The 25838-nt window shown below is 46.5% G+C and overlaps 2 protein-coding genes across 2 annotated transcripts; one reads left to right on the forward strand and one right to left on the reverse strand.

Moving 5' to 3' along the window:
* Positions 1-5520: 5520 nt before the first annotated feature.
* LOC127755488 (probable calcium-transporting ATPase 8, plasma membrane-type) lies at positions 5521-11697 on the forward strand. The gene is made up of 7 exons (XM_052281161.1): positions 5521-6018; positions 7830-7884; positions 7972-9914; positions 9989-10147; positions 10339-10510; positions 10612-10910; positions 11187-11697. Exons 1-7 carry the CDS (start codon positions 5833-5835, stop codon positions 11490-11492), a joined length of 3120 nt encoding a protein of 1039 aa, XP_052137121.1. The 5' UTR covers positions 5521-5832; the 3' UTR covers positions 11493-11697.
* Positions 11698-16608: 4911 nt separating this feature from the next.
* LOC127755508 (calcium-binding protein CBP-like) lies at positions 16609-19887 on the reverse strand. The gene is made up of 5 exons (XM_052281177.1): positions 19192-19887; positions 18110-18156; positions 17833-18008; positions 17053-17071; positions 16609-16961 (listed from the first exon to the last, which is right to left on the reverse strand). Exons 1-5 carry the CDS (start codon positions 19769-19771, stop codon positions 16857-16859), a joined length of 927 nt encoding a protein of 308 aa, XP_052137137.1. The 5' UTR covers positions 19772-19887; the 3' UTR covers positions 16609-16856.
* Between the last annotated feature and the right edge of the window lie 5951 nt (positions 19888-25838).

Below are 25838 nucleotides of genomic sequence, written 5' to 3' on the forward strand. Positions count from 1 at the left end.
AATACTCTCAAGCGAAGCAATCTCTAAACTCTTTTAAGAGCTCTATCAGCTTGGTTCTAAACTCTGGAGATAAGTTCCTACTAATAAATGTCGGCCTTGGCCGATCGCTTGGACCTATGTCCACTTCTTCCAAATCATCGGCCGACATGAAACCTTGACCTTGCTTGTCATCGAGACCATCTACCGTGTCCGTAGTGTAGACACTTGAACCCTCCACGACGCCCTCAAAATAATAGCTTGGGTTCTCCATCTTCAATTGGCTGTATATCAGAATCGGACACTTTTAGAAAATCTCCATTCTAGACTTTTCCAGATAAACAATCAAGGCCATCCATCTCCCAAAGAGCTAAATCAGCACTGGCAACATTAACTGACCTATCGGCTGGCACGATTTCTATTTTGTTGCCTTGCCACTGAATCAAACAATGATGCATAGTTGAAGGAATGCAACAATTGGCGTGAATCCAATCCCTTCCAAGCAACAAGCTGTAAGAACCTTTCCCATCGATGACAAAAAACGTGGTAGGAATAGTCTTACTGCCGACTGTCAGCTCCACATTTAGAACACCTTTGGTTTCTGACGGATTGCCACCAAAATCTTTGAGCACCATGTTTGCCTTGATGAGATCCTCGGCATTTCTACCCAACTTCCTGAACGTAGCATAGGGCATCAAATTTACCGCGGCCCCACCGTCAACCATCATTTTAGACATCGGCTTCCCATTGACGTAGCCATTTATATACAATCGTTTAAGGTGCCGATTCTCTGTCCCCTCGGGTTTCTCGAACACTGCCTGTTCTGGTGACAGAACCAACTTAGCCGATTCCTCTTCCACCTCGTCAACATCGGCTTGGTCGATCCCGAATTCAGCTGGCAGGGTAAAGACCATGTTAACCGGTGCCGTCACAACACTCTTCCCTTTTGCCAACCTTTTTGCCTCATCGGCTGCAACATCATCGGTTGCAGGAACCTGATTCTTAACACGCCACTCCTGCCTTGGCTTTGCTTTCTTCAGCCGATGATTAATTTCTTGTTCAGCCTCCTGAAGGCGCTCCCTGTTCCTCAATCGTTGAACCCTTCTCTTCTGATTCTTCGTGAAAATAACAGAAGGACACCATTGATTCTTCCTGATTACATTGTCCTTTTGGCCATGATCTTGATTTACTGGACCCAATCTTTGATGAACAGAAACTCTTGTCTGCCTTAGCCGATTGCCCCTATTATATGATCGGCTTGAGTTCTCGACGATATCACTATACCCAGGGCAGTTTTCAATAGATGGCAACCTCATACCTTCATTCCAGCAGAATCTAAAGAACTCACAACCCCAATGAGGATCAAAACCATCATCGTATTTCTCATGATGCTTCTCCTGCTGCTTGTCATACTTCTTCTGATATTTGTTGATAATCTTAGCCGAATTCATCCGAAAACCCCTTGCACGGGCCCTATCGGCTGTTTGGCCAGCTGTATGCACCATATTAACAGGAAAAGGATTACCATCGACCTTCATCGGCTTTTTGGAATCATCAAACCTAATCTTGCCTCCCTCAATGGCCACCTGAATCTGCTATCTAAAAACCTTGCAATCGTTAGTAGAATAGGACCCAGAATTATGCCATTTACAATACCTCTTTTTGTCTAACTCCTCAGCCGATGGGATTGTATGACCAGCAGGAAGTTGAATTTGCTTCTCTCGGAGTAGCAGATCAAAGATCTTGTCAGCTTTAGTAATATCAAAATCATACTTCTCCTCTTTTCCAGAACTTTTTACCCATTGGCATGGTATGACCTTTTTACTCCTCACCCACTCGGCTGCAGCTATTTCAGAATCGTCCTCGTCATCATCCGACCCATACATGTACGGACAAACATGATTAACCTTCTTAGAGTTTTTCCTAACTTCCGCGGACCTATGCTCATGCAAGGTTACTTTCTGTATCAGATGTGACAAGCTATCAAAATCCTCAAACGAGAATTTCTCCCTAATCGGAGCAATCATACCCTGAAAAGCCAGATCGGCTACTGGGCATCAGTTAAACTCAAGCTAAAGCATTTGTTCCTCATCTCCCTGAATCTCTGAATATACTCGTGCACAGGTTCATCATGCTGCTGCTTAATCGCTGTCAAGTCGGATAATTTCATCTCATGAACCCCACTGTAGAAATAGCTGTGGAATTGCTTTTCCAAATCGGCCCAGCTATTGATCGACCCATACGGCAAAGAGGAAAACCAAGTAAAAGCCGATCCAGACAAAGATAATCGGAATAACCTAACCTTCAGAGCATCTACAGCCGATGCCTCACCACACTGAGCTAAGAATCGGCTAATGTGCTCATAAGTTGACACACCATCTTGTCCCGAAAATTTGGAGAAGTCCGGAACTTTGAACCGATTGGGAAGAGGAACTCTCTCAAACCACTCAGGGTAAGGCTGCCGATACAAGCTTCCAGTCTCTTTTGGTTTAAGCCCAAACTGTTCCCTCATTACGTCAGCAATCACATCGGCCCACGGTCGTTGATGAGCTACCCCTTGTGACTATTGCTGCATGGGCTCGAACTGACCATATTGAGGTGCAAACTGAGGTTGACCCAATCTCCCTGGCTGATATTGGGCTTGCGGGGAAGGAGGCTGATATTGGTCAAGTTACCCCCTTGGTAATTATGAAGGTTCGGCTGGATATTACGCACCAAATGCTCAGGAACAACTTGAGGTATTACTGTGCCATCCGGCTATACGTGGTGAACCAAGTGTTCTGGGACAACTTGATTTAAAAATTGTTGTCAACATCGGTATTTAACCTAATCGGCTACCTTCTATTGACGGATGTTAGCCGATTATAGGTTGGATATCGATATTGCTAAGTATTATGTAGGATATATGATAACTCGACGAATTACATAAACAAGACTAGAGTGTCATAAAGATGGAAGCACTAATCCTGAGAACGCAAGCCGCCATAACAAGTTTTACCTCTTGTTGAAGATCGAAACCGATGCAGCTTAACCCGAAAGCAAGAACTCGTCGAAATAAAACTAAAGCAAAAAAGGTGGCGATGCACCGAGATTATATTGAACGTGTGTGTGAAAAGTTACATAGGGCTCGGGTCTATTTATACCCGAAAATTACAAGATATGTCCATAACGGACACGACAATTATCTCTAACAAACTCTAAGATACCATAAGTCTTTGCGGCAGACTTTTGCCCAAGCATATCTCTAAGGAAATTACATAAAACATCCTAATTAATAGATACAATTGCCTTCTCAGGACTCTATCCATGTGCGGCAATCACCTTGAAGCACCTCAATTCAACCCGATGTCATACATCAAGTTGCATTGTCGGAATCGGCTGCATCGGCTTACCTAGCCCGACTCAGACCCAGCCGATCCTAATCGTAGCCGATCTGGACTCCAGCCGATTCCTACTCTGTTTCCGAACTCGATCTCCGCCTCCGACTTTGCTTCGATCTAATCTTCTTTCCCGATGCCGATATTACCAAATTTGGTTGTTAACACATGCCCCCCAAGTTCGGAATATTTGATAATATTTCAGATTTGCTGTAAATCGACTCCGAGCAAGTTTCGCACTTTGCCGTTTTCCGACCGTTACTGCCGTGCTTTAAATACTAACCGTTACCCTCAAGAAATCTCACACTGTCCTCCTCCGTTTTCACCACTGAAACCAACTTTGCCCTTTCTCTCTCCGGCGATCTCCCCGATGCACAAGGCGATCCCCAGGCGATTTCGTTCCCGACCAAATCTCCGCCCGCGACGATGTCGTCGTCCACCAGCCCTTCTACTGCGCCATCGGCCGAGTACGCTGAGGTAAAGTCCTCACCAGCTAGATCCCTTTTCCTCGCATGAAATCGATTTCTCCTTTTCTCCTCATGTTTTCTGCTTCTCAATTCCTTTGGATTCGTAGCACATTTCCAACCTAGTCGCGATTCCCAGCCTTTCACACAAAAACTACTATTTTCTTGGCCCAATCGGCAATCTCGACCTGTAACACCCCAGCCCGTTTGAAGCCTAGTAGTGTGTGTTTGGCCCATGTGGCCCAGAAGTGGATGTGTAGAGGATGAGGGCGCGGAGGGTCCCATCTCGACCTCCCCTATGTTGAAGCGATAGCCAAGGAGGGTCTTTAGGAGAGGGAGCTCTTCCCGTCCAACGGGCCACCGATTACCTAGTTCCAAACTTCCAATATCCTGGAACTAGACCTCCGGAGTTGCAGCAAACCGTGAAAACACCAATACTTCATTTTCTTGTCGTACCGGTATCTGTATCTAATACGGTGATATGTCCGATACTCTAACGATACGGCGTCGAAGGAGTATCGGCCACTGAACATCGAAAAAATAAAAAATAATTAGCGATACTCGCACGATACTTATTGGATACTTCTCTGATACTAGTCATGTAACCACCTTTTCAATAGACCATTAAAAACCTAATGCTACACTATTAATATATTTATAGGTTTAATGCTGGCCATGTTTATTATATAAGGTTACAAGGTGTTAAGTTTGTTGATTGTTTGTAACAGGCAACAATGCATAGAATATTCTTCTATTAGAGCAAGTTTAATAATAGTATAGCCAACTACTAATTCCAATTCATCTATAGCCAATGTAATACTACCTCCGTCCCAAAATAAGTGCAGCCATAAATATCCGTGCTCAGCGTTTTGACCGTCCGTCTTATTTAAAAAATTTATGAAAAAAGTTAAAAAAATTAGTCACACATAAAGTACTATTAATGTTTTACCATCTAATAACAACAAAAATACTAATCATAATTTTTTTTCAAATAAGACGAACGGTCAAACGTTGTTCTTGAACAGTGCTAAAACTGCACTTATTTTGGGACGGAGGGAATAGCCAATTCATACAATAGTTGCTTACCATATTATTAATACCTGGTCCTACCTGTCATACACACATTATGTCTTGGAGTTCGTGCTACAGCTGGTTACAGATCTGTAGCTCGCTGCTCTTCTCTCTCTTCCTTTATCTCTTTAAAATATATTTATAGCTGGCTTATAGCCTGCTATTGTACCTGCTCTTAAGGCAATCTTATTGTTTTACACGGTTCCTTATACTTTAGTTTTTAAAAATACTTTTATATATACTCGCCGTATCGATGTTTTTGAAATTTCCTGTATCATCATATTAATGTTTTAAAAATCTTCTTATCAACGTATCCGTATTGCCCTACCAGTATCACATATCGTGCATGATAGGCGGCAAGCCCCGCGCTCGCTGGCGGCAGCGGCAAGTTGGAGAGCAGTGTACCCCCGTTCAATGTGTATGTTGCTTCGCTTTGCAACTACTACTGCGGCGACTTATAATTTTGGTGATTTCTCACTATTATCGCCTAGTTACTGTGCTCAACTGCTCATCCATCAGAGGACGGACACACCAAGTCAAGCAAAATCAGCTGCCCATATACCACACGAAAAAGTGAACGGAAAGTTGTAGCAATCTCCTGGTCAATACCACATCGATCTCTCGTCAAAAACAAAAGAAAATTTCAACCTACAAACTAGTGTTCGAGGCCATAGGCATACACACTGGAGAGGAAAATTTTAAGTTAGGAAAATGGAGATCCGATCGCCTGCCGTTTCCATATTCTTTATCCCCAGACCATACAGGCGCAGAGCCAATTGTCTCCTTGTTTTAGGCCAAGTTGAAAGCTTTTGGACTTTGAAGGGAAAAAAAAAACTCCTCTCCCTCTCTCCCCTTCCTCTCCGGCCGGGCAGAAAAGAGTACTAGTAGTGGAGTGGTGGACTGCGCTTCGTGTGCGTGAGCGTGAGCGTGCTCACCGGCCGGGGATGGAGAAGCTTGACAGGTACCTGCAGGAGCACTTCGATGTGCCGGCCAAGAACCCGTCGGAGGAGGCGCAGCGGCGATGGCGGCAAGCCGTTGGCACCATCGTCAAGAACCGCCGCCGCCGCTTCCGCTGGGTGCCCGACCTCGACCGCCGCTCCTTGGACAAGGCCAAGGTCCGCTCCACCCAGGTACTAACCAACCACGAACTACCCCGCCCTAATTCATCCATTCTCCTTTCCGCCATCACTTCGTTCTTCACTGCATCTCATCGTGAGTCGATTTGCCTAGCAAGAACAACACTTTGATTAAAAAAAAAACAAACTGCTTTTGGTTTGGGCATGTTCAGTATTCAGTAACCGTTGTTGGTCTTGTCTTGCCGGTTGCCATCAGATTGTATGACAATAATACACTTTGTTTAAATCGCTGCCACCCAAACAATCAAAGCCACAAAAGCAGGATATTTATGCTATTTCTTCGCGGTACTGGGCACGGACGCACAATACGGCCGTATCATGTTGACTTGTATACTCAGCTTTATTAGGGAGGAAAAGACCAAATTATCAGGGCCAACCTGAACGCGACCGTCAAGGAAGCTTCCGCGAAGCTTACAAGAGTCCAAAGAAAATGGTGTTAAAAGGACAAATATATCACCTTATTATCACATCGATTCTGTTATAAAGTTCTCTCCACCTGTCAATCTCATTGCAAATCTAAAATCATTGTTTATATTCTACTAGTCTTTCATATCGAGTCCAAGTGTTCAACTATTTTGTCCCCATGTGAAAAAAAAGGAATCTTGTTTGTTTGGTGGGGAATCCAACATTGCGTCTTGAGACTCTTAATTCAGGGATTTGTTCTACATTACTATGAGCTATATATATTTTTAGTTATATACTTATATGCCTGTATTCTAGGTTTGGTGGATAGGGTGGGCCGATCCGCAGATGTCTATTTCTGATTTCTGAGACCCTTTCTTATATTATTTTCTTGTATTATTTCCATCACATAAAAATTCCCCTATTTTACCGTTCAGTCAACTGAGAACTCTAACTTCAGTTCATTAGGGGCCTTCTTGTTTTACGATAATGCTAGTCAAAGATGCATACTTTGTAAGCAGAACCAGAGTTGTTCATGACAAAAACTTACTTTACTCTTTATATATTTTCCAAAACCAGTCCTTAACTCCTATTGGTATACGATTAAGAAGGTACATTCAATACTTTGTTGGCATGTTCAAGTTTGCAAATCAATAAGCAGTTCTTAAAGCAGATAATCTTCTTACTGGTTGGTGGCCGAAAGACACTTTTCAAAACCAGAATTAACTGACAACTAGTTTGATTTGTAGTTATTGTTTGAATTCTAGACGCTTGACATTTTGTTGTCTTAGATGCAATATTTTTTATGCGAATGTAATTACTCTATGCTTAAAATGTAACCGATTTATTTTTGACAATCATGCTGGAAAAATTTGCAAACACCAAATTCAATCATTTGGTTGATCTGCTTTCTTCTAGGCTGGAAAACTTTCTTGTTACACAATGCAAATAACAGCTAGTTCTTTCTTCCAATGATCCAATCCATTTCTAATATAAATCAAGAGTAGGGAAGGTATTTCTATTATAAGGAGATTAGGAGGATGACACTGGATGATGCAGGTATAGTGGCAATATAACTTCAAATGTAGGATGACTATCATGTTTGCAATAAAGCTCAACACCATGTTTCTTGTAAGAACAATCATGGGGCTAGAACTTGTACCACTATATTTGAACAAAGCTTTCCAAGCCATCCATATGCGCAACTTAAATGAGTTATATTTTTGCATCCGAATGGTTGGATTAATTAACTTCATTGTCATGGGCTAAACAACAGTATTACTATTCCTTATCAGTTACCGCATTTTATAATATGTGATTTTATCTTACGACTACAAGAAAATGATTATAATATTATATATAAGCAGTAAAAATGGTTTCCCTTTTTGTGTTTGCTTTACCAGGAAAAGATTCGGGTTGCCCTCTATGTGCAGCAGGCTGCACTCATTTTTAGTGATGGTATGGAATAGCTTTTCTATGTTACTGTTCTTTTTTAGTATGGAATAACTCTATGTAACTTGATTTACTCCCAATATTTAACAAAAGGTGCCAAAAAGAAAGAGTTCAAGCTAACAGAGGATATTATTAAAGCTAGATTTTCCATCAATCCAGATGAACTAGCATTGATCACAAGCAAGCATGATTCGAAAGCTTTAAAGATGCATGGTGGGGTAGATGGGATATCTAAAAAAGTCCGTTCATCGTTTGATCATGGCATATGTGCTAGTGACTTAGATACAAGACAGAACATATATGGCGTCAACCGTTATGCAGAAAAGCCTTCAAGAAGTTTCTGGATGTTTGTTTGGGATGCATTCCAGGACATGACCCTTATAATTCTTATGGTATGTGCATTGCTATCTGTTGCAGTTGGTTTGGCAACAGAAGGATGGCCAAAGGGCATGTATGATGGCTTGGGTATAATACTCAGCATTTTCTTAGTTGTTATGGTTACTGCTGTTAGTGATTATAAGCAGTCACTCCAATTTAAGGAGCTAGACAATGAAAAGAAAAAGATATTTATCCATGTAACCAGAGATGGGCGTCGACAAAAGATCTCTATATATGACTTGGTAGTTGGTGATATAGTTCATCTGTCAATTGGAGATCAAGTACCTGCTGATGGACTATATATACATGGGTACTCCCTTTTGATTGATGAGTCCAGCTTATCTGGTGAGAGTGACCCAGTGTATGTTTCTCAAGACAAACCATTCATCTTGGCAGGAACTAAAGTGCAAGATGGATCTGCTAAGATGATAGTAACTGCTGTCGGTATGCGCACTGAATGGGGAAAATTGATGAGCACATTGAGTGAGGGAGGAGAGGATGAGACACCACTGCAGGTTAAGCTAAATGGAGTTGCGACCATTATAGGAAAGATTGGACTGGTATTTGCCATATTAACATTTTTAGTTCTGCTGGTTAGATTCCTCATTGACAAAGGCATGACGGTTGGTCTGCTCAAATGGTATTCTACCGATGCATTGACTATAGTAAACTACTTTGCAACAGCGGTAACCATTATAGTTGTTGCTGTACCTGAAGGATTACCCTTGGCTGTTACTTTGAGTCTTGCATTTGCAATGAAAAAGTTAATGAATGATAAAGCACTTGTTAGACATCTTTCAGCGTGCGAAACAATGGGATCTGCTGGTACCATCTGCACGGACAAAACAGGAACTTTGACTACTAACCATATGGTTGTTGACAAAATATGGATATCTGAGGTTTCAAAGTCAGTTACCAGTAACACCATTTCAGGAGAACTTAATTCTGTGGTTTCTTCTAGAACATTGAGTCTGCTTTTGCAGGGAATTTTTGAGAATACTAGCGCTGAGGTGGTCAAGGAAAAGGATGGCAAGCAAACTGTCTTAGGAACTCCAACAGAAAGAGCAATATTAGAATTTGGCTTGGGCTTGGAAGGAGTTCATGATGCTGAGTATAGTGCCTGCACCAAGGTTAAGGTTGAGCCTTTCAATTCAGTCAAGAAGAAGATGGCAGTGCTGATTTCATTACCCAGTGGCACGTCCAGATGGTTTTGCAAAGGTGCATCAGAAATTATTTTGCAGATGTGCGACATGATGGTTGATGGCGATGGAAATGCTATTCCCTTATCGGAAGCTCAGAGAAAGAACATCTTAGATACTATCAACTCATTTGCTTCAGATGCTTTAAGGACGTTGTGCCTGGCATATAAGGAAGTGGATGATGATATTGATGACAATGCAGATAGTCCAACAAATGGTTTTACTCTAATAGCCATTTTCGGTATCAAGGATCCTGTGCGCCCTGGAGTTAAGGATGCTGTTAAGACCTGTATGTCTGCTGGTATCACAGTAAGAATGGTAACTGGTGATAATATAAATACAGCTAAAGCTATAGCTAAAGAGTGTGGAATATTGACTGAAGATGGTGTAGCAATAGAAGGACCAGAATTCCATAGCAAGAGCCCAGAAGAGATGAGGGACCTGATACCGAATATTCAGGTTCATAATGTTTTCCTCAGTCTATATGTTTACTCAAATATTGACCAAACTTAATATCTGGAAATATTTTGCAGGTTATGGCCCGTTCTTTACCATTGGATAAGCATACACTCGTGACAAACTTGCGAGGTATGTTTGATGAGGTGGTTTCTGTGACAGGTGATGGTACAAATGATGCTCCTGCATTACACGAAGCAGATATTGGGCTTGCTATGGGCATTGCAGGAACAGAGGTACTGTTTCCTATGCAGTTCAAAACTTATGGACGTAGCATCAATAGACATTAAAAAAGTCAGATATTTAGGACGAATATGTCAGTATTCATTCTTACTGAAATAAGTTGACCCTGATAACCCATTTTGGATACTTTGTATTTTCTTTTTCATCTTCTGAAATGGAGTAATTTTGTCTTTTATTTGTGCAGGTTGCCAAGGAGAGTGCAGATGTCATAGTACTTGACGACAATTTCACTACCATAATAAATGTTGCAAGATGGGGTCGTGCAGTTTATATTAACATCCAAAAGTTTGTGCAGTTTCAATTGACTGTCAATATTGTTGCTTTAGTTATCAATTTTGTCTCAGCATGCATCACAGGTGAGGGCAACATTATAGTATTCATCTGATACTATGTATTTCCATTAAGTGGTTCCCCATGATCTCCAACACAGTACTAATGTTTCTCTCTTCCGTCACAGGGAGCGCTCCTCTCACTGCTGTGCAGCTGTTGTGGGTCAATATGATCATGGATACACTGGGAGCTTTAGCACTAGCAACAGAGCCTCCAAATGATGAAATGATGAAGAGGCCACCTGTCCGAAAAGGGGAAAGTTTCATTACCAAGGTCATGTGGAGAAATATCATGGGCCAAAGTTTGTATCAGCTATTTGTACTTGGAGCTCTCATGTTTGGTGGAGAAAGCCTTCTGAACATCAAGGGTGCAGATTCCAAATCCATCATAAATACACTGATCTTCAACTCCTTCGTGTTTTGTCAGGTTAGTGCATTATGGAACACTGTAACCATGCTAGTATTTCCACAAACCACTCACATAAAATGGTGTTTCTTTTTTGGCCTTAAGACCTATGGTGAAACTGAGGTCTTTCCGAAGTCCGCCACAATATGTGTTTGGTTGGTCACAGCTTATATTTCCAATATCATGCTTAAGAATCCTGAACTGATAGATATATCTTTTTTTTTAAAAAAAAATAATCATGATTTGGCAAGGGAATTTCTTGTTCTAATGATGATGTTCTGGCAAACGTTGTACCAGGTATTCAATGAAATAAACAGCAGAGAAATGCAGAAGATCAATGTTTTCCGTGGTATCATCAGCAATTGGATCTTCATTGCAGTCATAGCTGCAACCGTAGCATTTCAAGTGGTGATCATAGAGTTTCTTGGCACTTTCGCCAGTACTGTTCCGCTCAACTGGCAACATTGGCTGCTCAGCGTCGGCCTTGGCTCCATCAGCCTGATTGTTGGTGTCATCTTGAAGTGTATACCAGTTGGTTCAGGTGAAACCTCTGCAACTCCAAATGGATACAGGCCACTTGCCAATGGCCCTGATGACATATAGCTGAAGAATAATCACTAATAAGGGAAAGTAGAATCCAGGGGCAATACGGCATCCAGCTGCCCAGCTCAGTTCAGTTGTTTTGGAATACACTAACCATCCACTGATTTTGTTCAAATTTTGCCAAACTGCACTATATCCTGTCATGTAATTGTTACTACATCACACGTTACTGATGTGCACCTTTACCACTCTGCTTTCAACTTCAGACTTTATTGTATCAGTGAATTCATATGATAGACGGTTGTTAGTGCAACAAGTTATTGTGGTTTGGATTCACACTGAAATAATCTTTTGATGCCATATATGCCATTTGAAACTGATATATATTAGCACCCTTAAGGTCCTGAACAGGAGTTAAATTCATAAAACAGAGTAAATAAAGAACTAGAAGTATCATTCATGAACTGAACAGAACAATCTCCTAAGATCTGTCTACAAATCAGTAACTACGTTGACAAAGAATCATCAGATACATGTTCTTCCATCGTCTCAAAGAAAAATAAATAAATAAAGAATCATCGACTACTCTACCCCAGCGATTCAATTCATTCACATAGTATGTGGCCGTGGCTGTCTCCACCCCCGTTGGGATTGGGATTGAGATCACCGGCGCCGTCGAAGTCGACGAACAAATCGTTGAAGAAATTATCCATCTCCACCTCACCTTCTACTTGTGGTTCTTGTCTCACCTCCTCATTGAAGCCAACACCATAGCCGTTCATTGGTGAGAACAAGGTCATCTCCCCGTTGGTGTTCTGCATTGCCAATGGCATCTGTCCCTGCGTCCCGATGCCACCGTGGCCGTTGCCGCAGAGAACCAGCTCCCCGTCTGCGTTGATGCCGATGCCGTAGTCGCCGCCGTCGTAAGCATCTGGCTTGATGGCATCAGCGTCGCCGTGGTAGTAGGCGGCATTGGCCGTGTCGTCCGCCGTGTGTGTCGTCGTCGAGCAGCAGTAGTGTTAGAATAATTGGGCTAGGCCCAATTTATCCTATTAAATCTCAAAGGTCCATAATAAGTGTTAAGAATAATAATACCATCTCAGGATTTAAGTGAGGAATATCTCAACCTAAATAAGGAGTTATTGGAGGCTCCCTTTTGACTGGTTGAGGTGGGGGTTGGAAAGCCGCGCGCGCGTGCGCCGGGCCGAGGGCGTGGGCGAGGCTGGCGTCACGTCCCGCGCGCGCGTGCGCCGGGCCGAGGGCGTGGGCGAGGCTGGCGTCACGTCGCTACTCTTTTGCAATCACTAACCCACGTTCCCACGTCCCGCGCGCGCGTGCGCCGGGCCGAGGGCGTGGGCGAGGCTGGCGTCACGTCGCTACTCTTTTGCAATCACTAACCCACGTTCCCACGACTGCCTCTCTCCTAATAGATAAGGAGGAGCTGAGGAGTCCGATCAGAACGATCAGCTTGCTTGCTTCCGATCAGAACGATCAGCTTGCTTGCTTGCTTCTTTCCAAGCTTCTTTCCCGGGTGTTAGTTCCTCCCCTTTCGTCACGTTCCCACGACGGTGTTAGTTCCTCCCCTTCCGTCACGTTCCCACGACGGTTCTTTCCCGGGTGTTAGTTCCTCCCCCTCCGTCACGTTCCCACGACTGTTAGTTCCTCCCCCTCTGGCCTGTGCTCTCGCTTCTGATCGCTTGCGCGCAAGAGAGATCGGAAGGAGCAGGGCCTCCGGAACCACACCTTCGCTTGAGAACTGCACTGGGTAGGCGGGTGATCAGGCAGGAGCTGGAGCCGGTGCCGCGAACAACAACACCAACGGAGGCAATTTTGCCTCACAATCCAGCGAAGGGCCACCGCGAACAACAACACCAACGGAGGCAATTCTGCCTCACAATCCAGCGGAGGGCCATTCTCTATCTTCCTGTTCCCAATCCGATCCTGATATTCATGATGCGCATGATGCCTTTAGTATGCTACTAGTTATGTTACATGTTGTCACTAGATCACCCTACACTGTTTATGCCATGATTATTGTCTTAACATTTTGGATTAAAATATGCCGATTTATGACCATATTTCCAACAAGTAGTCCATCGAGGCGGTCGCTTGAGACGTCTCGCTGCCGTCGGAGTACGAGCATCCGACGTCGGGCTGTGGCGGCGCCGGTGCATCGTAGCCGGTGGCTTCCGCCTCTCGGAGCCTCTTGGGCCCGGGAACCACGTTGGTTTCTTGGCGTTCCTCATCGTCAGCCGTCGCCTCCTTGGCCCTCGGCGAGAGGTAGACCTTACAGATGACCATGATGCCCTCGTCGGTGATCGCCGCCGGCAGGTTGCTGGCGATCTCCTCCATGAGCCAGTCTGTCTTCTTGTTCCCGGGGGCGCGGTACTCGAACGCCTGACGGTCGCCGTAGCCCTCGATGACGCGGCGGCGCTGCGAGTTGTGCCACGTGCCGCCGCCCTCGACGCAGCGGTTGATCCGGCCGGCGGTGCCGGCGCTGTTGAGTTGTGATCCAAATTCATTTGCACTTAATAAAGGCCAGCTTCTGCCGTAGTGGAGCGGAGGCCCGTCGCTGGGAGGCTTGGGCCGGAGCGTAGTGGGGGACGCCCGGGGGTGCGGGGGCGGAGCCCCCGCGAAACGGATCGTCATCCCTTTTAGGGTTCCACCGTATATATACCTCTTGCAAGCCGCCGTGCGGCGTTGTAACCTCACCCTAGATATAGTGAAGATATTTTACTGGCTGACGCCCGTGGTTTTTTCTCTCCTGTTTTGAAAGGATTTTCCACGTTAAATCTCGTGTCTTCTGTGATTGATCTATTGTTTTTTATCGTTTGTTCGCTTATCGTTTCCTATAAGGCGCCGCCCCTGCCGCCCTTCCACTTGGCGACGGTGAGGAAGTACCACGACTTGCCGTCGTGGCCGTACGCACTGTGCTCCTCCGTCAGCGTCGCCGGGTCGGAGCCGTAGACGTCGGCTTCCCGGACGATGTCCCGGAGCTCCTCGATCGGCCGGCCGGTGATCCAGTGGTTGAGGTAGTCGCGGATGATCTGCTCCGGCTTCGGCACGAAGAAGTACCCCGAGGGCACCGTCACGTCCGGGCCCTTCTGCTTCTTGTCATCTTCTTCCGCCATTGATGGTGATCCTCGTCGTGCGTTTCAAAACTAGGTTTTCACGCGCGCGCTCGATCGATCGAATTCGTGTCGCTGTGAAAGGCAAGAGCATAGGTTGGTGTTGAATTTATTTGGCATAATGTCGTTGGTTCGAGTTCGAATCGGTGAAGAATCTCGAGTCCGAGAAGGGGGGCGGCGGCGGCGGCCAGAGCACGGCGGCCCTCCCCCGAGCGGATCCGGGGTCAGCCGCCCTCCTCCCACGCGGATCCGGCGCCGGCGCCCTCCACCGCGGCGATGACGACGACGGCGGACAGCGGCGGCGAGCTCGGGCGCGGCGAAGACGACGGCAGCGGGCGGCGGCGGCGCTACGAGTTGTGCCATGTGCCGCCGCCCTCGACGCAGTGGTTGATCCGACCGGCGGTGCCGGCGCCGCCCCTGCCGCCCTTCCACTTGGCGGATCCGGCGCGGTGGTGAGCTCGGGCGCCGGCGGGTAGGTTTTTTTTTTTTCTTTTGGAATTTTATTTTTTTTCGTGATTTTTTCTTTTTGCATGCTGTTTGGCTTAAGCGTCTGCAAGCGAAAATCGGATTTTCGCATGCGGTCGCCCTAGCCGCATGCAAAGATCGCGCATGCGACTGTTTTCGCGCGCTCGATCGATTCGTGTCGCTGTGAAAGGCAAGAGCACAGGTTGGTGTTGAATTTATTTGGCATAATCTCGTTCGTTCGAGTTCGAATCGGTGAAGATCTCGAGTCCGAGAAGGCAAGAACGACAGGGTTGCCATTTCGAAAGTCTCCGACTCGGACTCTCGGAGTCAGCAGCTACTGGCTAGCTAAGCTGTGTTCTCCCTACCATTTCGTTTAGTACCGCATTGTTTAGTGACATCGAGAATGGCGAGCACAAATACACCGCTGCATCCATGGATTCTCGCCGAGCCAGATAGCACTGGCGTCGTAACCCAAGTTTTCGGGGGACAAGGTAGGTGTGTGGGTTGGAGTTAGGACGCATCGTGAATTCTCGGAAGTGACGGCCTTGTAACGGCATGCGCCGCGGTTGGTGGAGTAGGCACAGGCGCCTGATGATAAGTTTTTTCCCCTGATGGGGGCCTTCAGTAGGCCTTGTGTGAAAAACCAAACTTACATTATTACATTACAAATCTATACGGAGCTGCCCCGGAGGTCGCCTTCACTCCTAGACCAAGCGACTGCTCCAGCACACCACCACCTTTTTTTATATTCAGTTTATGTTAAAAAAAATATTTGACCATATCTTTTTTTTACAAATTCAGAAAATGCAGTTATTTGACCACATCTTCATATATCTATCGGGCAAAAATGAGCTTAACATTGATATATTCAGATATTGGCAGTTTATTTGGCCACATCTTCAGACATCTATTGGGCAAAAAAATACAGTTTCTACAGTTTATCTCATGACATCTTCAGCCTGGCACATCAGTGCGCCCCCACCCCCAAACCAACATATGCCGGGTAAAATAAGCTCAACACAGACATGTCCTATCTAGCACTTTATTTGTCGGAACTCCTTCCTAATAGAGTAGCAATTCTTTGCGTGGCTACTCGGAAAAGATGAATTGAAATTCAGTGCAGTACTAACTTTGCTGCAAGTAATTTCAACCATCCATTTTTTCAGCAAATAGTTGAGATCTGATACTACAGTCTACAGTTGTATTATTGTTACAGTACCTATATAGTTTTCTCCGCGTGTGAATAGTACTACATATAATTTGGACCCTTGAATTTACATCAAACGGTCCATCGGATCCAAATCCACAAAAGAAAGGCTACCAACAAAGCAAAATCTATTCAAAAAGAACATTTGCCAACTCTCCAATATGTGAGATATGCAACCAAGACCTGGAATACGCTACTCATTTTTGTTTCCGTTGCCCTGTTGCGATGGAATTCTGCACTGCAATTCAAGTTAACCCCAAAATCACCCGGACTGAAGGACTACACATCAGCTACAACTGATAATTCAAGCGATATCAAAGCACTTCGAAACTTTCATTTCACTCGGCTTAGTCCTTTTTATGAGTCATTTCACAAATGCATTGAATTTGTGGGCTGATCGATATGCGATTTCTAGGCGGAAGAGTCATTACATCATTTTCGGAGCTATCCTCACATACATGAGCGTTGTAAATTGTAACATGCCCGATCAGGGAAGCACTTGTATCATTTCAAATCCAAACAATAAACTCAGTTAAAAACAAGTCGATGAACACACGTTACAGAACCGTTTCAACACAATGGGCATGGTCTCCTGAAAGGTCGACTGTGCAGCACACTGCCATTTTATGCAATGAGAAAAGGGAGTACAGTCAGCATGAAAGCCTCGTAAGTAAAAGTCGCAGAGCCCGAGAAGGCAGTGTCTTTCTCCTTGAACTTCTCAGTCAGACCCTGTAAAATTGTTACAAATGTATGTTAACAGAGTGAAAACAGAACATTGTGCTAGGACTTAACAGCGTCTGTGATGGAATTAGTGTATTACCTTAACTGTGAGGCAGCATCTGCAAAGGCAAACAAAATAGTGTTAGGACTGTAATATAGGCCGAATTGGAATGATAGAAGATATCAAGATTTTAAACTATATCCAATATTAACTTTGAGGTTAGGACTTGCTTGGCTGGGGCTTATAATAAGCCATGACACGTGATCAAAGCAACAAAAGACTTTTATATTTATACAATTAAGTGGTTTAAAATCCAAGGCTGAAAAATAGAACGATGAGAAAACAACTAGATGGATTCAAAGTTTTGCATCAGAAAACAGAAGTAGAAAGACTAGTTGATGCATACATTATCCTTTTAGTTATTGCCTCAAAATGTGCAAGAAACATCTTAACAATTATATTTGATAGGAAATATCATCTTTAACCAGCCATTTGATCCCAAAGACTACTTTTGTGTCAACAAATGTTCAAAAATAAAATGTTAAAAATAAGGCTGAAACGAATTTGAACCAATCCTATAATTAGCTGACCATATAAACATATCCTAACCAAGTTTGAGATGATTGGATTTTCTTTTTAGAAAATGATTACTCCCTCCATTTCACAATGTAAACCATTCTAGCATTTTCCACATTCATATTGATGCTAATGAATTTAGATAGATATATATGTCTAAATTCATTAGCATCAATATGAATGTGGGAAATGCTAGAATGACTTACATTGTAAAACAGAGGAAGTAGATGATTGGATAAGCTAATAGCTTGAACAATTACTAAGAAAGCAATCTGCAAAACATAATTGAAGGAGTCATCTTACTCAATGAAGTTATCATATTCAATGGCTTTGTTCTTGCCCCCAGTCTTGTCAAACTTTGACACAAGCAAGTCTAGCACAGTTGGAGAAACTGAATATCCCAGACTGAGAAGAGCATCACGCAATTCTGTTGCATCAATTTTACCACTTCGGTCACGATCAAACCTCTCAAAAATGGACTGCACAGTACAAGCAGAAAATGCACGTATTCAGTTTCAACAGTAACTTCATTAGTTCCACCGCGCAGAAGAAAAGGAAAGCTGAAGCTGTAGCATCTCACCCTCCAATTCTGAAGACTGTAAAACACAGAGGTAAATTCCTTGGGACCTGAAAGGATCAAAGACACATATTCAATGTGGTTTACATAAAAACGAATAATATAAGAAATGCTTAAGTTCAAAGTACAGTATCTAGCAATCCAGTATTTGTTAAATCAGGTGCATTTCACAGGTTAGAACTAAAAGTCCAAAATTCCATACAAGCTCACTAGCTGATAGCCTGAAACATAGCACTGGTTTCAGAGTATACACTGCTCAAGCAATTCAAAGCTCATGATTCAATCTCTAGTTCTCTACACAGAAAACAGATGACAAAAGAATAGGAGAAATGGCATTGATTAAAGTTGCAAATATCTAGTTTTCAGTTTAGCAGTAATTTGAAATTTTAAATAGAACTGACTAACAAAAGTAAGTATACAAGGTAACATGTATAAACTATGTGCCAAAGTAGCATGCCCTTTTACTGGAGTAAACCCAAAATTCTTTCTAGATCACAAGCCGGGAGAACTTACAAGTTCATTGTGCAAATAAACTAGTAGTATATGTGTCTATGCTGTACCAAAGTAGACCACAATATGATAACCACACAAGATGAGCTAGGATTTTCCACAATTCTATTGAATCCTATCCCACAAAGAAATTGATGCAATTTAAGAAACTTAATTAAAAGAACCCGCATCCCAACACCTAAAAGTAAACTCCAGCTTTTAACAAGTTGCCACTACATCGTTGCCCCACCACGTTCCCCCGTCTTCCTCCCAAACGACAAGTCCTAGCCGTATGATGCAAACACTGACTACAGCCCTGGCTGGAAGACTCCATCTCCGCATCGCAAGCCAAAAGTCGCATACTGGCATCGCAAATACCGTGGGAAGCTTGATAATCCCGCGGAGAGCCACGTGCCAATCGCGTGCCACTCGTTTGACTACACATCGCCCGAAGCACAACCACCATTACGTATGCCGCTGATCAGAACAACGCGCACGATAGCAACCATGGCGCGATCAGACTAACGCACACCATCCCCAAGGCCAGAACTATTCAATTCGCGGGTGAGAGTGAGACGATGAAACGATGAACTTACCAATCTTGCGGACGTTGGTGTTGGTGAAGAGGTACATGAGGAGGTGGACGGTGCGGAGGCTGAAGCTCTGGCTGTACCCGGACAGCGCGGACTGCAGCTCCTTGTCGTCGATCATCCCGCTGCCGTCGCGGTCCGCCGCCTGGAAGCACGCCACCACGTTGGGATCCGTCCCGGGCGGGAACGCCGATGGCACCAGCGACGCGAACGGGCTGCCGTACCCGCCGGGCGCCCCGTACGGCGCCGACGAGGGCGGCGGGGCCCCGTATGGCGCGCCGTACGGCTGGCTGGAGGGCGGAGCCCCGTAGCCGCCGCCGTAGGACTGGGGCGGCTGGGTGGAGGGTGGGGCGCCGTAGCCGCCTCCGCTGCCGTAGGGCTGGGTGGAGGGCGGGGCGCCGTAGCCGCCTCCGCCGCCGTAGTAAGGGGCGGAAGAGGAGGAGGTCTTACCTTCCTTGGGAGGCTTCTCGCCGTAGGGCGGGGCGGAGGGGGCGGGGGAGGAGCCGTAGGGCGGTGGCGGGGCACCGTAGCCGCCGGCGCCGCCGTAGGGGTAGCCGGAGCCGGGGTTTGGCGGGTAGCCGGCCATGGGAGAGAGAGGGTTTGCGAATTTGGGGAATGGGGATTATCAAAGTCAAGCTGTCTGCGTCCTCTGATATTTTGTGTGTTTCGAAATTCAAAATGGAAGAAAGCTGTGGAGGGTAGTACGGGTTTATATTAAGGATGAAGATGATGACGTGGGAAGTAGATGCGGTTGTTGCAGGCTTGAAGATGGTGAGGACACACGGTGTACGCGTGAGTTGTGAAACGACGACACCGTGTACTCCGTATTTGTGAGAACACCGGAACATGTGTCACGTATAGTCGGGTCGAAGGTAGTAGAAGAAAGGGCGTGATGCGCGTGGGCAGCGACGGCACGGCCGCGCGGCCGCCGCCGAATTGAGTGTGCGGCTTACCTTGGCGCTGCATGTCTCGTTATTCGTTCTTGAACCAAAGGTTGAGCAGTGAGCACGGCACGAAGCATCGGGGACGCGTTTGGTCGACTGGCACACGGGAATACGGGGATGATCCAATGAACGCATGCTTCCTGCTTGGAAGTGGTCCATTCCTCAGTTAAGGCCATTAAGCCAAAGAAATTTGAGCACATGTCACTTGATTCGTCTGCCTCTAAATTTTCGTCACCCAATCCACATGCTTTTTGAGATGTGAATACAACTTTCTCCGTTTCAGTTATAAGACTTTCTAGTATTATTATCCACGTTCATATAGATGCTAATGAATCTAGACACAGTGTTATAACCTGAAACGAAGGGAGTACTTTCATTGGAGGAGTACAGGAGAAGGTGGCGGGCGGTGTCCCACGGCAGCGACAACAACGGCAATGTGCGGAGCTTGAGAGTGAGAGGGGGGCATAGGGCCGGCCCTCGGGTGTGTGTGGGAGGGGGGCTGCGATTTGGGGGCCCAGAGCAATGCAACCGCTTGAACCCCCCCCCCCCAACCTAGGCCCAGCAAGAAGGCAAACAGACGTGCCGTGCACGGAAGCTGGAAGCGAAAGGCGAACAGAACGCGATCCTGTGATGCCGCCCATGTCTTCTAATCTTCTCCTCCTCATGGCACCGAAATCGCGCGGCGCAACGGCGCAAGGCCACGCATGACACATAAGCGCGCCGGCCGCCGGCTTCTCGTTTTCCTTCTGCTGCTCCGCACGACGGTCGACGGCAGTAAGGCACGAGGCGCAGTGCAGCTGTGACTCCGTGAGCGCCCGGTGGACGCAGCCGCTGCCACCTGCCACCTCTTGAATCTTGATTCAGGTATTACTATTAGCTAGGATCCTACGTGTTTGTGCATTTACATGGTAGCAGCTGGATTAGCTTCGCCTGCTTCAGTTATGTATAGTCGTCAGATTAGAGAGTTTGCTATAACAAGCTTTGGCCGTTAGATTAGAGAGTTTGCTATAACAAGCTTTGGCCGTTAACCAATCATCATATGAAAAATTGAAATTTCGTACAATTGTGATTTTTTTCTGTTAATATGTAAATAGCCATGTACCCGTGTATTGATGTATAGTCGTATGTTAGGTTTATTCAGTTGTTCCGATAGGTGGACGAACCGACGAAGGCACTAGTGTGTATTTCCGACTCACTTGCCGTGTGCATCTAGACGCTTGTGATAAACTAATTGGTACGATTTTAAATTTTGATTTGTAATTTTGTATTGTAATTTATGAGTTAAACTACTATAATAATGTTTTTTTTCAATTACCAGGCCATGTTGTCGAGAAAGTATGCATCGAGTAGCAAGAAAAGAAAAAAAAAGAAAAGGGTAGATGATTAGATAGAATCCCATAAGAAACTTTTGAGGTAACATGTACAATGTTTTATATTTAAATATTATTTCCAAATGCAATTTAAATGTTTACAACATTAATTTAGTATATGTATCTATTGATTGTTATTATATAGTATGATAAGGGCCACTAAATTTAGTTTCGCACCGGGGCTATAAAAAGTCAGGACCGCCCTGCAGTGGGGGGGGGGGAGGTGAGCCTGGGAGCCGAGCTTGCCCTTGCCCCCAACTTCGCGTGGGTCTCCAACACCCACGCACGGACCTAGGACCATTGCTATCATCATTGCTCTCCAGTCCTCCATCGGCTTCTTTCCCGTCACCAGATTCCACAGCCGCCGTCTAGGGGTCCTCCACCTCGTCTTCCTCCGCTTCACCAAGCTTCGCATATTGAGCTGTTGCACCTCTGCTTCACTCGGTAGCTGTCACACCCAGAAATTTAGCCCAAATTTCCAAACTATTTTGTGTATTAAATCCCTGTCTAGGACCAGCCAGGGTACACAAAACGACAAGTAATATACAGTTCTAAACGTAAATAAAAGCGTAAATACTTACAGAAGAGGCACCTAGTCCTCACACCGAAACGAAAGCAGCAGCAGCGGAAAAAGGCAATCCTAGCGAGGCTTTAGCTCCACTCCACAGGCAAAACTCAACTGGGTCTGAGCCTTGGTCTTCTAACTTCGTCTTCAGCTCAGAAGCACTACACTTCTGAAAAAGGGGAATAATAGCAAGGCTGAGTACAACCACCGTACTCAGCAAGCCACACCAACAATGCATTCGTGCAAAGGGATACAAGGACGGTTTATGGCTATTTGCATAAAGGCGGTTGTGAAACATTTTATTGAGCAAATAGTAAAACATTAGATTAATTAAAGTAACATTAAATCTCCACTGATCAACGCTACGCCACGTTGAACAGGCCCAACCAACCCACCTGAACTACATTGCAGTGAGTCGGTTTATTAAGGTGGGACTAATCACGGTGAATCTGGTCGACCGCCCATAACCGCGGGCACGGCTATTCAAATAGTTTTACTCTGATCAGAGGTGTACAACTGTACCCACAAGAAACAGCCCCACGACATGTTCCCGTGCACCGACATGCCACCACGACATACCGGAAAGAGGCCGTGACAGAACCTTTCGTATAACCCCCTCTAACCAAGCACACCACACCTCAGGTTTCACCCCCGTCCCTAGCGGGCAACGGACAGTCCCCTCTCGTGCCTAGGTGAATCCGGAAGCGACAGAGGCCGTCACAGGGCCCACCCCGCTCCATCACGCCCACCCTTGCCTGGATGCGTCAGCTAGAGGAAAGCTACACTACAAGCCCAGCCGTTGCCCACGCTGGTTTGTGGTAAGTACGAGGAATTCTTCCAGGGTTTCCCGTGAACCAGTCCTTAATTGCCATGGTGTGACTAGCAAAACCATGCACCCACAGCCCACCATTCAGTCGCATTTTAGTTGGATAATTACGACCATGAAGCATGGCCAGATGTCTCGAGCACGCAGCTCATTCTGATACTAAAAGGTCTAATACTGTAATCATCACATCAACTGAGCTAGTGGTAATTAAGCATGGCTAAGCATATAGTTCTAGCTAGGCCACATAAGTAACATGAGCTAGTCAATTTATTACCCAATGTTGACAAAGGACAGATATCAAGTAAACATGGCACAAGCGAGCAGATAGGTAAACCCTATTCCCATGTAATTAGCAAGACATGCAATTTTATTTGCAAATGATAAAACATTTGTAAATTAGGATCAAAATGCTCAAGGGGAATGTGTGACTTGCCTTGCTTCTTCAAACAATCTTCCGAACTCTTATCCTTGCGACCGCAATCTTCCGAAACGACGAATTCTACACGCTGGCACGCAAAACGAGAAAAACTCTAATAAAAACCAAGGAAACAGTACAGGAAAAGTAAACAAACATGTAGAGCTCAATTTTAGATGAATTTTGCAAGTTGAATGGCTCAATTTGGAGTTCGAATGAATTAGATATGGATTTTAGAAGTTTTGAGCCGTTTAAATGAATTTCTAGAATTATTAACAAATTTATTGCGCATTAATGATTAATTTCTCAAAGGAAAAGGGACGCGCTGACGTCATCAAAGAGGCCGGTGCCGACAGGCGGGCCCCATAAGTCAGCGGCGCAAGAGGAGCGGCCTATGGTGGACTCGGTCCACCGCGGCACAGGCACGGGCGCACCACGTGGACGGCCACGTGGCGACCACGGCGGACAGGCGGCAGAGGTGGCGCCGACGTGGCGCCATGAGGGCACCGACGCGGGGTGGCGCTGAACGGCCATGTGGACGGCCCAGATTCACCCGGGGTGAATCAGGCGGCCACAGGCGGGCGGGAGCCGGCTCGCCGACCGGCCGGCCGGGAAGTGGCGGCGTGTGGCCCGATGGTCGCCGACGGTGACCACCGGCACGGCGGCACGCGCGGGAAAGCGGCGGAGAGCGGCGGGAAAGGGGAGGGGGAGCTCACCGAGTAGCACACGGCGGAAGGAGGTAGCCGGCGGCGAGATGGCAACGGGAGGCGGCGACGGCGGAGCTCGAGGCGGACGGAGACGACGACGCTCCGGCGACGGGCGGCGCTCGGGAAGAGGCGAACGAGCGGCAGCTGCACGCTAGGATGGGAGGGGAGGTGTTAGGGAGGACGGGGCGGCGACATGGCCGGCCAGAGCGGAAAGGAAGGGGGGAAGGGCTCACCGGCGCACGGGAAAACGGACGTCCAGAGAGTTTCCGGCGATGGGAAAAGGTGGCCGAGGTTCTCCTCGTCCTTGTGGAGCAGAGGGAGGTGACGGCGTGGGTCGGCGTGGACCGAAGCGGCGTTGCGACGCGGCTGGAGGTGGCAATGGCGACGGAGAGAGGTGGTGCGCGTGGTGGCGGCGTCTCGGAGGTGGAATGGGAAAATGGAGTAGGGGCCGGGGTGGAGATGGACACGGCGATGCCAATGGTGGTGTCGGCGCGGCTCGGTGGTGGCTAGTGCGGTGGGAGACGGCGGCTGGAGCACGCCGGTGAGTGGTGGGGAGAGGGAGCACCGTGGGGAGGTGGTTTCGGCGACGCAATGGGAAAACGGAGGGGTTGCCGGGGTATGGCACGACGCGGCGAAGCCGCTGGTGGCGGTCGCGTGGAGCGGCGGCGGCAGGAGCAGCGGTGGCGGCCAGCTGGAGGATCGCCGGCGAGTGGCGGCAAGAGGTGCGACGGTGGCAGGGTAGTTTTCGTGCACGGGAGGGCTCGGGAGAGAGGGAAAATGGAGAGGGAGGTGCGGGGAATGTTTTTATAGGGGAGGGGAGGTCGGACCGAGCCCGGGAGAGGCGGAGTCGGGGCGGCAACCATCGGCGGCGTGGGCGGCATCGTGGGGTGTGGGTGGCGGTTTTGGAGGGGAGAGGTGGGGGATGAGGAGGACGTGGGGCAGCAGGGTCCCACGGCCGGCGGACTCGCGCGCGGGGTGGAGAAGGAGGGCGGAAACGGCGGCGTCGTGGGGAGGCTCGGGCGGCCATGGCGGCGGTTGGAGCCGGAGGAAGGGGATGACAGGTGGGGCCGCCGGTCGGCGAAGGGAGAGAGGAAGGGACGCAAAACAGATTTTTTGCGAGGGAGGATAGGAGGGAGGCCGAGCGGGCCGAGGGAGGGGAAAGGGAGGCCGGCCTAGCCAGGAAGGAGGAGGGAGGGAGTTGGGCCGAGCCCAAAAAGGGAGGAAAGGGATTTAATTTGTTTTTCTTTTTCTTTAAATTGGTTTAGCGAACTTTGTGGCATTAAAATTATTTCTTGAGCTCCGAAAATTCACGGAAAAATCCGGAGAGTGAATTAGGGCACAAAGAATATTACAAAATATTCCCGGCCAATGATTTTTAAAAGGAAATTTTAATTCTCCCATTAGTTCACTTGATTAAATTGATTTAACTTTTATTTAATTCATAGAAAATGCATTATTTAATGATTTTTAATTCCGATCGAAAATCAGGGCGTTACAGTAGCTGACTGTCGTATTATCGTTGCCGTCGCGGCATCACCGCCAAGAGACACCGCCTGCACACTGCCTCCTACCCTTCTTCGGCGAAAGTGGCACGAAATCAAAAGTTTCGCACCTCCAGTGATACTTTTGCAAAGACACCCAGATTGGGTGGCAAGAATTCAAAGGCACACAAATCAGATGGCATATCCTCAAATTTCTTAGGCCACGGTCCGAAACACATATGGCCTTGGCAGGTCTTGCAATACGGCAATACCTAAATACTTGACCTTTATTTTATTTCCTATCCTTAATCCAAAGATTGTAGCCAGACTGTGTACTCAGTTTGT

Source organism: Oryza glaberrima, chromosome 11 (assembly GCF_000147395.1).
Source record: "Oryza glaberrima chromosome 11, OglaRS2, whole genome shotgun sequence".
Lineage (NCBI taxonomy): Eukaryota > Viridiplantae > Streptophyta > Magnoliopsida > Poales > Poaceae > Oryza > Oryza glaberrima.